The sequence below is a fragment of the Marmota marmota genome, unplaced genomic scaffold (genome assembly GCF_001458135.2).
Source record: "Marmota marmota marmota unplaced genomic scaffold, marMar, whole genome shotgun sequence".
NCBI classification, from domain to species: Eukaryota; Metazoa; Chordata; class Mammalia; order Rodentia; family Sciuridae; genus Marmota; species Marmota marmota.
Window position 1 is genome coordinate 4,866,053 of NW_025999862.1, and position 11,880 is coordinate 4,877,932.

The 11,880-nt window shown below is 35.0% G+C and overlaps 1 protein-coding gene and 2 non-coding genes across 3 annotated transcripts in view; 1 reads left to right on the forward strand and 2 right to left on the reverse strand.

Annotated features, from left to right (window-relative positions):
• Positions 1-11,457, reverse strand: part of Sirt1 (sirtuin 1) — a gene marked incomplete at its 5' end in the record, with an annotated part of 25,456 nt that extends 13,999 nt beyond the window's left edge. Inside the window, 3 exons of the mRNA XM_048808894.1 lie at positions 5,736-5,951; positions 8,744-8,985; positions 11,271-11,457. Of these exons, the coding sequence (XP_048664851.1) occupies positions 5,736-5,951; positions 8,744-8,985; positions 11,271-11,457 (645 nt within the window). The remainder of the gene's footprint in view (positions 1-5,735; positions 5,952-8,743; positions 8,986-11,270) is intronic.
• On the reverse strand, positions 3,323-3,432 carry LOC125618717. The gene has a single exon (XR_007350129.1). It is a non-coding gene; the product is annotated as a U6 spliceosomal RNA (small nuclear RNA).
• Positions 10,804-10,877, forward strand: Trnaa-ugc. The gene has a single exon. It is a non-coding gene; the product is annotated as a tRNA-Ala (tRNA).
• Positions 11,458-11,880: the final 423 nt, after the last annotated feature.

Here is an 11,880-nt window from a genome sequence, read left to right on the forward strand (position 1 = left end):
AGGAAGAATGCATGAAGCTCTAGGTAAAAATCTAGGGCCAATAAGTAAATAATAAAGATAAAACAACAGGGGCTGGGGTTGTAGCTTAGTGGTAGAGTGCTTGCGTAGCACGTGTGAGGCACTTGGTTCGATTCTCATATAAATAAGTGAGTAAATAAATAAATAAATAAATAAAGGTACATTGACCACTAAAAAAATATTTAAAAAAAAAAAAAGATAAAACAAAAGACAAGAACATTAGCATGCTAATTTGTTACCTATCATACATTTATAATTTCAAACCTGCTAAACAACCCTAGATTAAAAAAAAAAATCTCTAATACCCACTGTTAGGAGATTAATTACATTATGTACAACTTCAAGACAAACTACTATACAGCCCCCACCCACCTCCCCCATGAGATGTATCTGTTAAGTACCATTTATTTCCAAGAATACTAAGCAAGAAGCTTAGCATGGTGGCACACTCCTCTAATTCCAGCTACTCGGGGAGGCCAATCACAAGTTTGAGGCCAGCCATGGTCAACTTAGCAAGAGCCTATCTCAAAATAAAAATAAAAACGACTGGGATATAGCTCTGTGGTACAGCACTGCAGAGTTCAATCTCCCAGAACTGAAAAAATAAATAATAACACGTTAGACTGGCAGTGTTGCTCAGTGGTACAGCACTTGCCTACCACAGACAAGGCGCTAGATTCCATCCCTAGAATGACCAAAAGAAAAAAAAAAGTTAATACTAATATATTGTGGGGTTTTATTTGAGGGGGTCAGGGGATGTAATAGGGACATGCTAAGTCAACCTTCTCACCTATGTGTGATGAAAGTGTATTTTATTTCAACCTTTTCTGGTAGAAATGTATCTAAAGCTAAGGAAAAAAATGAACTTGCAATTTCTCTCTCAGGAATTTATTTTAAGAACAATGGCAATATACCAAAAAGGATAACTGTAGCAACACTATTTGCATGTCCTAAATATGCACTTTCAGAATTATAGTATACCTATTGATCATCATTATATAACATTAAAAAGTATTTATGCTGGGCATGGTAGTACACACCTATAATTCCAGTTACTCAATTGGCTCAGGCAGGAAGACTGGGAAGATCGAGGCAAGACTGGGCCACTTAGTAAGACTGTCTCAAAAAAATAAAAAGGACTGGGGATGTAGCTGAGTGGTAAAGTTTGGTACTGGGTTTAATCCCTAATACCAAAAAGGAAAAAATAAAAGTATTCCAGTGTCTGACAGAAGAGTTTGTAGGAAATCCAGAGCAGTTCAGAGAACTGCTTTTATTATAAAGGTGTAATATAATATACAACTCTAAGTACTACAATGACACTTATATATACATGTAACATGTACATGGGTATTAACATTATCTTCAGATAAATGAAACTACAGCGACTACATTTTTCTTTTGCTTGCGTTCTTTGACTTTTTAGGTAATGAGCTTGTTTTAAAACTCAATTTGGGGCTGGGGTATACTTCAGTGGTTAAGCGTTTGTCCAGCAAGCATAAGAGCTTTGATCCCTAGGGCCACCAAGAAAAAAAATATTAAAACTCCATTATCTTTATAACTACCTGATCTGATAAGTTTGCATACACTATTTAAAGCAGTAGTTTATCAAATATAAAATAACACATTTTTGGAATGAGGTTCATAAAAATTTAGATCATATTTCTTCCTCTAGCTTTTCTTGAACTTCAATCACTTCAAGGAAAGAACAATCACTGAATATTTATAACTATGACCACAACTCATCAATTTAAGTTCTTAGTCAGGTGTGGTGGTGCATAACTGTAATCTCAGCAACCTGGGAGGTTGAGAAAGGAGGAGCACAAGTTCAAGGCCAGCCTCAGAACTTAGGCACTGTCTCAAAATAAAAACAAAAGGGAAAAGTAAAAAAAAAAGAAAAAGACTGGAGATCTAGCTCAGCTATAAAGTGCCCCTCAGTTAAATTCCCAGCATGGTAAGTTCTTATTAAGCAGAAGAATAAGACCATGGTTCAGAATATAACTATCACTTTGAAACTAGCCTTAACTATTCTTGTACAAAAGAATTCAAAATGGTACCACATGGAAACATACTATAATATGCTTATGCTAAATGACAGCAATTTTGCAGGGGACACTGACCCTTTCTACCATACATTTTTAAATGTCAAGTCTGGTAGCAGAGGTGTTTACAGCATTTAGTGGGTGGAAGCCAGCAATGCTGCTAAACACTTTGAGACCCAGTAAAGCTCCCATAACAAAGAATTATCCAGTCCAATGTTAACAGTGCTGAGTTGGCAGAGCAAGCACATGGCATGCACAAGAGGTCCTGGGTTCAATTTCCAGAACAAAAAAGAAAGAAACAAACAAACAAAAAAAACCCGCTCTTAATGGACCAGTAACCTTTTCAATATACCTCTCCTTTACATTCCCAATATCAGTGAAATCTAAATTTCTTCTCAATAATCACATACAACCAATGGCTTAATTTGGTGTAGAAATTATCTTTCTTCCAAAATATCTAAATTTCACCAGTATTTCCTTTTTTCATGGCTTCATACTAAATTCATTTTCACTCATAACTAGCAAAACTCACAAGCCATTTTATGAACTTTCCATCTAGTTATAGTGACCAGCAGAAAAGCTGAAGTTAGGCTGAGTTACAGCTCAGTGGTAGAATACTTGCCTAGCATAAGAAAGGCCCTGAATTCTATACACATACACAAAAGTGTAGGTTGTTCTTTGTTCTTGGAAGGTTTAGGAATCTTTATTTGCATATTCTCCATTATTTGGGTACTGTCCTGCATTCCTTGTTGTTTCTCCTAATCCTTTTCCTAGTTATTTTTAGACCCAAATTAACTCATATTGTCTCTTCTACCTATATTATTAAGTACTACTGCAGTAAGCAGATGCTTTCTTCCTAATGTGAGAATTAAAGTACAAAGAATTATATATGAATAATAATTAAAGATTAGTTTAATTAGCTCTTAACATAAGTGAAAACAAAAAAGCAATCAAGCAAATTTTTATGTAAATGGTATTAGAAATAATTTTAAAGACAAATGAAAAATGTTGACCTTTTCTCCTCCCAAGTAATATAAAATCTGCAAGGCAATAGTGCTTAAGAACTACTTTAACACATTTAGTGGGTTTTTTCCCCCCATTCATAGAACTTTTACTCCACTTGCATGAAGTAAATACATGTGTTCCTAACAATTACACTTTGTTCATGAAAATTTCTTAAGGCATTAAACAAAGCTAGCCATCATCTCAAGTTATTTCCCTGTTAACTATTTTTTAGCATGTTAGAGAAGAATCAAGAAATATACATATGTGTGGAAGGCTTCATGAATTTGCATGTCTTCTTTGCTCAGGGGCCATGATAATCTTCTCTGTAACATTCCAATTTTAGTATATGTGCTACAAGAGAAGCAAGCACTAACTAGTGTGCCTTTTCTGTTGTAACTTTTATTTCTATTTTCCTTTATGCTTTCTCTAATTTCTATTAAAATTTTAAAAGTTTTAGGATTGTCTTTATCAGGGTAATTATTTCTACAGCTTTTCATATGTTAAAGTTAGTTTAAACTTAAGATAAGTTCTTACTATGTTGACCAGGCTGATCTAGAACTCCTGGGCTCAAGCAATCCTGCTTCAGCCTCTAGAAACATGAGCTATAGCACCCAATTTGGTTCCCACATTTTCCTAAGTGTCAGTTTACCACATTGGAAAAAAGCACATAAAAATCTGCTTTTTAAGAGCTGAGGCTATAGCTCAGTGGTAAAGTGCTTACCTTGCGTGTGTGAGGCACTGGGATCAATCCTCACCACCACATTAAAAACAAAGATTTTTTTAAAAATCTGCTCTTTAAAATAACTGAACTCTTAATTTTAGATATCTAACTGCACTGTATAAGTAGGAAATTTATCTTCATGGGATAGTTTAAAAAGCCAACAAGAGTTAATTTTGGAAATATAGAAATACCCACTCCCCAATTTAACAGCAAAAATCTTGGGACCATTATAGAAAATTCAGTAGTAAATTAAATTTTTATAATGAGATCTAAGATCAAAGTAATTTCTAGTTACCTGCTGGCCTTCTAGAAGTATAAAGGTCTACTAATTAGAGCTGCTATAATGCCAATATCCTAGGTCCAAATCAAGAGATCTATAATTAAGTCATCTTTCCTTGGTCTTCAAAACCATGCTGTAGTCCACTAGCACTAACAGATTAAAACAGTGCATCTTCACTAATCTGTAATATTTTGTAATGAACAACCAAGTGTCTGCTCTAAAGGTCAGATATAGATGACCACCATTATTGCTGATACATGAAGTAAAAAGTTTGAAATTTGGGGGCTGGGGTTGTAGCTCAGTGGTTGAGCGCTTGCCTCGCATGCGTGAGGCACTGGGTTCGATCCTCAGCACCACATAAAATAAATAAATAAATAAAACAAAGATATTTTTTAAAAAAGTTTGAAATTTTGGTAAGTTTCAAGTTAAGTTTGAAGGATTCAAATATTCTTGACTGCCTGAAAATTTTTCAAATACAGCTTAAATCATATATATGAACTTTTAATATGATTTCCCATCTTATTCTAATATACATTTGATGTACTACACTGGGACAAAACAAACTTTTATTCTTTAAAGATAGGGACCAATTTAAATTAATACCCATTGTTTTGAATTAGAAGGATTTTTCTTCTAGTAATGTAAATATTTATTATGGTTTAAAAGTATATGAAGACACCCTTAAAAATTCAGGTTTACTTATTTAATTTCTGGATTCACTGAAAAATAGTCTCTTTCAAAAAGGCCCTTTTGAATGTACATCCAACTTTAATCATCTTTATCCATAAGACCAAACTACAGGAGGAAAAACCCATGTTTTCTAATGTCTAAAATCTCTTAGGCATGGTATAATGATTCAACTTTATAGCAGAGCTACACAAGAGATATATAAATTTTCTAGTAATCACTTTAAAGTGAAAATTTTAAATATATTTTACTTTACCCATTATTGATTCCATATAATCAATATCTGTTAGTATTTAATAAATGAAATTAACAAAAATTTTATTTTTCTGAACCAAGGTCTCTAAAATCCAGCACGTCTTCAGTACTTCATGCTTCAACTACTCAACAGCTACATGCAGTAGTAGTGGCTTCTGTACTGAACAGAGTGATTCTAGAGACCAATTTATTGACAAAAATGCAATCTCAGAATCTTCTCCACCCTTAATTACAAATGATTTTTTAGGCTACTACAAAACATACCAGAGTAAGCTGAGCACACTGGCAGATGCTTATAATCTCACCATTCAGGAGGCTGAGGCAAAAGGATAGCAAGTTGGAGGCTAGACTCTGCAATTCAGACCCCAACTCAAAATAAAAAATTAAAAGGGCTAAGGATGTAGTTCAGTGGTAGAGAGCTTGCCGATTATGCACAAAGCCCTGGGTTCTATCCCCAGTGACACACACACAAAAGTAGATGTTATAATCTTCATGACTCAATAAGAAATATTGAATGTCAAAATAGTTACATCACTTCTATATGGTCTATGAACTCCCAAAGAGAAGCCCAGAGCGTGAATAAAGTACATATTTAAAGTTAAAAAATAAGATAGTCTTTTCTGGAAAGTAAACTCAATACTAAAATAAAGAAAACTCCTGACTAATCTTACATCACCATAGTAATAACATCGCTTAACAGACAATGCATTCAGAAAGCGTAAAAACCCTATACATTAACAAAATACTTTTTCATGAGAGGCCACCAAATAAGCAATAAGAAAGTTAGTAGTACCTTTGCAAACTTGAAGAACGGTCTTGGATCTTTTCTGAAATATTCAATATCAAACATTGCTTGAGGATCTGGAAGATCAGGGAAGTCTACTGCAAGACGAGCATAAATACCATCTCTTGACCTGAAGTCAGGTATTCCACATGAAACAGATACCTGAAATATGCATGGCATAGTTTGTACAATTAACTCTTCTACCTTTATAATTAGTAGCTCTCTTACCATACAATTTTAGAGGAGAGCTGAAAAATAAAGTTTTGGTTTGAAATATTTTGGGGAGAACAGAAATACCACCTTACCCTGATTTCAAATAAAAGTAATAACACCCAAATAAATGAGTCTAACTAAAACTGCCACATATTCTGTTTTTAATGGTGATAATAAGGAATTTTAAATCAGGATAATTTTAAACCTTTAAGCATTTAATGAACAAATTAAAGCAATTGCAATCTGATTGAAAAGGGAATAAACCAATTCAATCATTTAACTAGAAAGCAGGCAAGAATTTCTACCACAATTATTTCCCAAGAAATCGCTCTTATATGGTCAATATCCTACTACCCTCAAGAATACTAAATTCCTGTTTTCTTTAAAAATTATTTTGCAACCAGGCATGATGCCACGATCCCAGAGACTCGTAAGGCTAAGGCAAAAGGATTTCAAATTTGAGACCAGCCTCAGAAATTTAGGAAGATTGTCTAAAAGTAAAAAAATAAAGAACTGGGGTTATAACTCGGTGTTATCACATCCCTGGGGTTCAATCCCCAATACCACAAAAAATAAACTATGTTGCAAGATGGGCATGGTGGGTACTGTACCCTTATAGTGCCAGATACCCAGTAGGCGGAGGATAGCTTAAGCTCAGGAGTTTTAGACCAGCCTGGGCAACACAGTCAGACCCCATCTCAAAAAATAAATAAAAAACTACATCGCATTATATTTCAGCTCCTAATTTTTTTTTAATATTTTTTAATTGTTGATGGACCTTTATTTTATTCATTTATTTATATGTGGTGCTGAGAATTGAACCCAGTGCCTCACACTTGGGAGGCAAGTGCTCTACCACCGAGCCACAACCACAGCCCGCTCCTAATTTTTAAAAAATGGATTTAGACACTATGCTTATTCTACAAATAAACCCTGACATTTCAAACAGAGGATTCAAAACTTTTACACACACACACACACACACATTTGGTACTGAGGATTGAACCTATTGGCAATTTTACTACTGTGCTACATCACCAATCCTTTTTTTAAAATTAATTATTCTAAGAAAGGTCTTGCTAAATTTTTTAGGCCAGCCTTGAACTAGTAATACTCCTGCCTCAACCTCTTAAGTCATTGGAATTATAGGCATGTGCCACAGCAGCACTATGTTAAAATTTTATTTTATTTTATAATTTTACTGGAGTTGACTTCACCTTGACCTCAGAGTAAAACAAACTTATCAAAATCACATCTGTGGGGCTGGGGATATGGCTCAAGCGGTAGCGCGCTCGCCTGGCATGCGTGCGGCCCGGGGTTCGATCCTCAGCACCACATACAAACAAAGATGTTGTGTCCGCTGATAACTGAAAGATAAATATTAAAAAAAAAAAAAATCACATCTGTGAACAAAATCTATCTAACCTGGGACTTGAATGTAGCTCAGTGGCAGAGCACATGCTTACCATGTTTAAGGCTCAATCCCCAGCAACAAGAACTTAAACAAGAACCAGCTGGGGCACGGTGGCACTCGCCTGTAATTCCAACAGCCCAGGAGGCTGAGGCAGAAGGATCACAAGTAAAAAGTTAACCTCAACAACTTGGCAAGGCCCTAAACAACTTAGCAAAACCCTTTCTCAAAATTTAAAAAAAAAAAAAAAAAAAAAGGGTGGGGGTGGGGGCATGGCTGGGGATGTGGCTCAGTGGTAAAGCATCCCTGGGTTCAATCCCTAATACCAAAAAAAAGTTAACTATTCTTGATATTATTTAATAACAATCGTTCACAACTAAAAATGATAGAAAACTCACACCTATAATCCCAGCAATTTGGGAGGCTGAGGCAGGAGGATCATGAGTTCAAAACCGTCTCAGCAACTTAGTGAGGCCCTAAGCAACCTAGCAACATCCTGTCTCTAAAATATAAAAAAAAGGGCTGGGGATGTGGCCCAGTGGTTAAGTGCCCTGGGTTCAATCCCCAATACAAAAAAAAGAAAGAAAGAAAAAGAAAACAGGACTGAATTTTACTCCTACAGTTGCTCTGGTTGCTAACACACAATGTACTCTATTCAACACATAATACATAACAGTCTTAGGTAAAGTCAAATGAAAAATGTCAAATTACCACAATCCTACAATAGTAGAGCACATGACTTATGTGTGAAGCCCTGGTCAAACCCCAGTACTGCTAAATAAATAAATATATATAAATGTAAATAAAATTAAAAATGACCTGCCCCCCACCAAAAAAAAAAAATCATCATAATCCTATCATTTTCAAATGATAAAAGACAGGAATCTGTTACCTTCCCATCACTAAGTTTTTCATTTGTGAATATCAATTACATTTCTGATTTCTCCATGAAGACTGACCAAATAAACAGCATCTCCACCTAGACCCTGACTTACCATAACAAAAGCAGAATCACAATTCCCTGCATCTCCCTGAAGAGCTGTGGTATAATATAGGCCAAAAAAAAATCTTGCCTTAACTCCCATTACCTACTGTGCCATAGATAGAAGCAAATATTTTTTAAAGGCTGTTAGAGAGATTTTTCAGAGTCTCTTTTCTCAAAAACTGAACCAATTTAGCAACGGCACTGCACTCAGATTTTGGCAGTTTCCAAACATCCATTCTAATTAAGGATGTATTCTTCTAAACCAGAAAAAAAGTTCCTTAATTAGAAAAAGAATAAGATAAAACCACCTCTTCCTTTTATAGGTGTTTTATACATCTTACATACCCCAGCTCCAGTTAGAACTATTATTTTTTTGCACTCTTGCAGTAATTTCACAGCATCTTCAATTGTATTAATATCTTTTCTTTTTTTCCTTTTTGGTGGTTCTGAAAGGATATTAATAACAATCTGCCACAGTGTCATATCATCCAATTCAGGTGGAGGAATTGTTTCCGGTAGTAAATCTTTAAGAATTGTTCGAGGATCTGTGCCAATCATGAGATGTTGCTGAACAAAAGTATATGGACCTATGTTAAGAAGAAAAAGATTCAGGTCAAATCTACTTCCAAGAAACTTTTTAAAAATCTCAGTTTTCTGAAATAATGCATTAGTAATCTCTAAGGTTATTTTGCAAAGAAAGAAAATGCAACTTATTTTCTTCTCAAGATACCCTTAATGTTATATACCAATGAGATTAAGAAGATCAAGAATTAGTGCCCTCTTAACCTATAAATATGTATTTCAAGAGTCAAACTGAGGGACAGAGAGGGTCCAGTGGTAGAACATATGGTTTAGCATATACCAGGCCCTAGGTTCAAACCCCAGCATCAAAAAAATTTTAAGATGAATTAACTATAAGTTTTTATGGTTAAAATCTAAAATCATTCACTATAACTTATAATAAAACCATTTACAAAGTTGTTCTATAAATCATTATAGAAAAGACTCTACCAATCCTAAAAGTCCATGTTATTTATCAGGGACATAGAAAAAAAAAAGTCTAGGCTGTAGTTGTAGCTCAGTGTTAGAACACCTGCCTAGCATATGAGGCACTGGGTTCAATCCTCAGGACCACATAAAAATAAATAAATAAAAGTATTGTGTCCATCTACACAATACTTTTATTTATTTAAAAATAAATTTTTTAAAATTTTTTAAAATTTTTCCATTATCAACCTTCAATTTGATCTTTACCAGTCTCCCAAGATGACTCATACAATGTTTATGTTTTTTAAATATTAATTATTTTTCACCCTGAAGTTGCTCAGATCAGATTCCTAGCTTGAGAAAATAAACAATATCAACATTAAAAAGGAACTAACTAGTCATCACTATGTTTAGATAGTCAAGGCATCTGAAAAAGCTAGAGTACCAAAATTTTTTAAAAATCACTTTTTAAGATGGTTATGTTACATCTTTGGTATAAAAATCTGATATTGCAGGGCTGGGGGCATAGCTCAGTGGTAGAACACTTACCTAGCATGTGCAGAACTCTGGGTTTAATCCCCAATACAAGAGGCAGGGGGAGAAGGAAAGACAACTTTCCCATTCCCTAATTTTGTAAATACTTACTAAGCACAAACTAGGAATAAAGCATTGTACCTACATTGACACAACAGTAGTTAAAGAAACTCAAAAATCCCTGCCTGGGAGTGGAACCACCATTTGACCCAGCCGACCCCTCTCCTCAGTCTATACCCAAAGAACTTAAAAAGAGCATACTATAGGGACAAAACCACATCAATGTTTATAGCAGCACATTTCACAATAGCTAAAATGTGGAGCCAACCTAGATGCCCTTCAATAGATGAAGGGATTAAAAAAAGTGGCGCATATATATATACACACACAATGAAATTTTACTCAGCAATAAAAGAGAATAAAACCATGGCATTTGCAGGTAAATGGATGGAGTTAAAGAGAAGATAATGCCAAGTGAAGTTAGCTAATCCCCAAAAAAACAAATTCTGAATGTTTTCTTTGGTATAATAGTGGGATAGGGAGATGGAGCATGGGAGGAATAGACAAACTCTAGATAGGGCAGAGGGATGGGAAGGGTAAGGGAGGGGGCATGGGGTTAGAAATAATGGTGAAATGTGATGATCATTATTATCCAATGTACATGAATAAAGACATGAATTGGTGTGAATATACTTTGTATACAACCAGAGATATGAAAAATCGTGCTCTATATGTGTATATGTGTAATAAGAATTGTAATGCATTCCACTGTTATATAATTTATATATTTATATATCTCCTGCCTCTGTGGAGCTTGTATTCAAGCACAAGAAGCATCACTGAAAACACCAGGTTTAGAACTTGTTAAAACCTGTTAAGTGGGTTGGGAGTATAGCTCAGTTGGTAGAGTGCTTGCCTTGCATGCACAAGGCCCTGGGTTCAATCCCCAGTACCACAAACAAAAAACCCTGTTAAGTGATATTATGAAAAAGTTTAAAAAGGAGATGTAAAGTGAGGAAGAAAGAAACTAACTAAAGGAAGAGCATTCCACAAAGAAGATACAAGTGAACGTAGGTTTAAGAAGGACCTAGCTGTTAGAGAAATAGCATAAGTTAACTTTCATTGGCCTAAGCTGCTTAGAAACAATAACTGAGGACTGGGGGTTTACAGGTCTGTGGTAGAGCATTTGCCTAACCATACACAGGTTTGATCTTAGCACAGCAAAACAAAAACTTGCCATATAACCACGTACCTAAAAAGCTCACCAGTTAAAAGGCAGAGAATTAAAAGTTGGTATAAAAGAAAATACAGAAAGAAAAATATATTCCAAAGCTGCACAGCTCTACTATACCTATCCGTGGCCTTGGAGTCCAATCACTAGAGCTTGCGTGTGAAGCTCTATCATCCTCATCACTTTCACAGGAATGAAAACCATTGGTGATAATTTCATCACTAAACAGAAGATTATCTGCAAAAGAAATCAAAAGTAATTTAAGGATGCTGAAACAATCTGCATCTAAAATGTATGAAGACCCATAATGATTATGATGCAATCATTCTCACAGAATAAAACATTTAACACTCACAATGAATGTATTTAAAAACGTCTGTGGGGTCAACCTGCACCATTTATAGGAGCAGTTTTCTCATCCTTAGAGATTCTGTTCAGAATCTAAGTTTCAGCCCATCTAAATCTAGAAATTAAGTAAGTATACTTTTCAAAGTATGCTTCAAAAAAAAAAACCAAAAATAAAAAATAGTCAGATGTGGTGGCAAATGCCTGTAATCCCAGACTCTGGAGGCTGAGGCAGAAGGATCACAAGTTCCAGACCAGGCTCAGCAACTTAGCCAGCCCCTAAGCAACTTAGACCCTGTCTCAAAAAATAAAAAGGGCTGAAGACGTGGGATGTGGCTCAGTGGTTAAGCACCCCTGGGTACCAAAAAAGAAAAAAAAAAAAAAA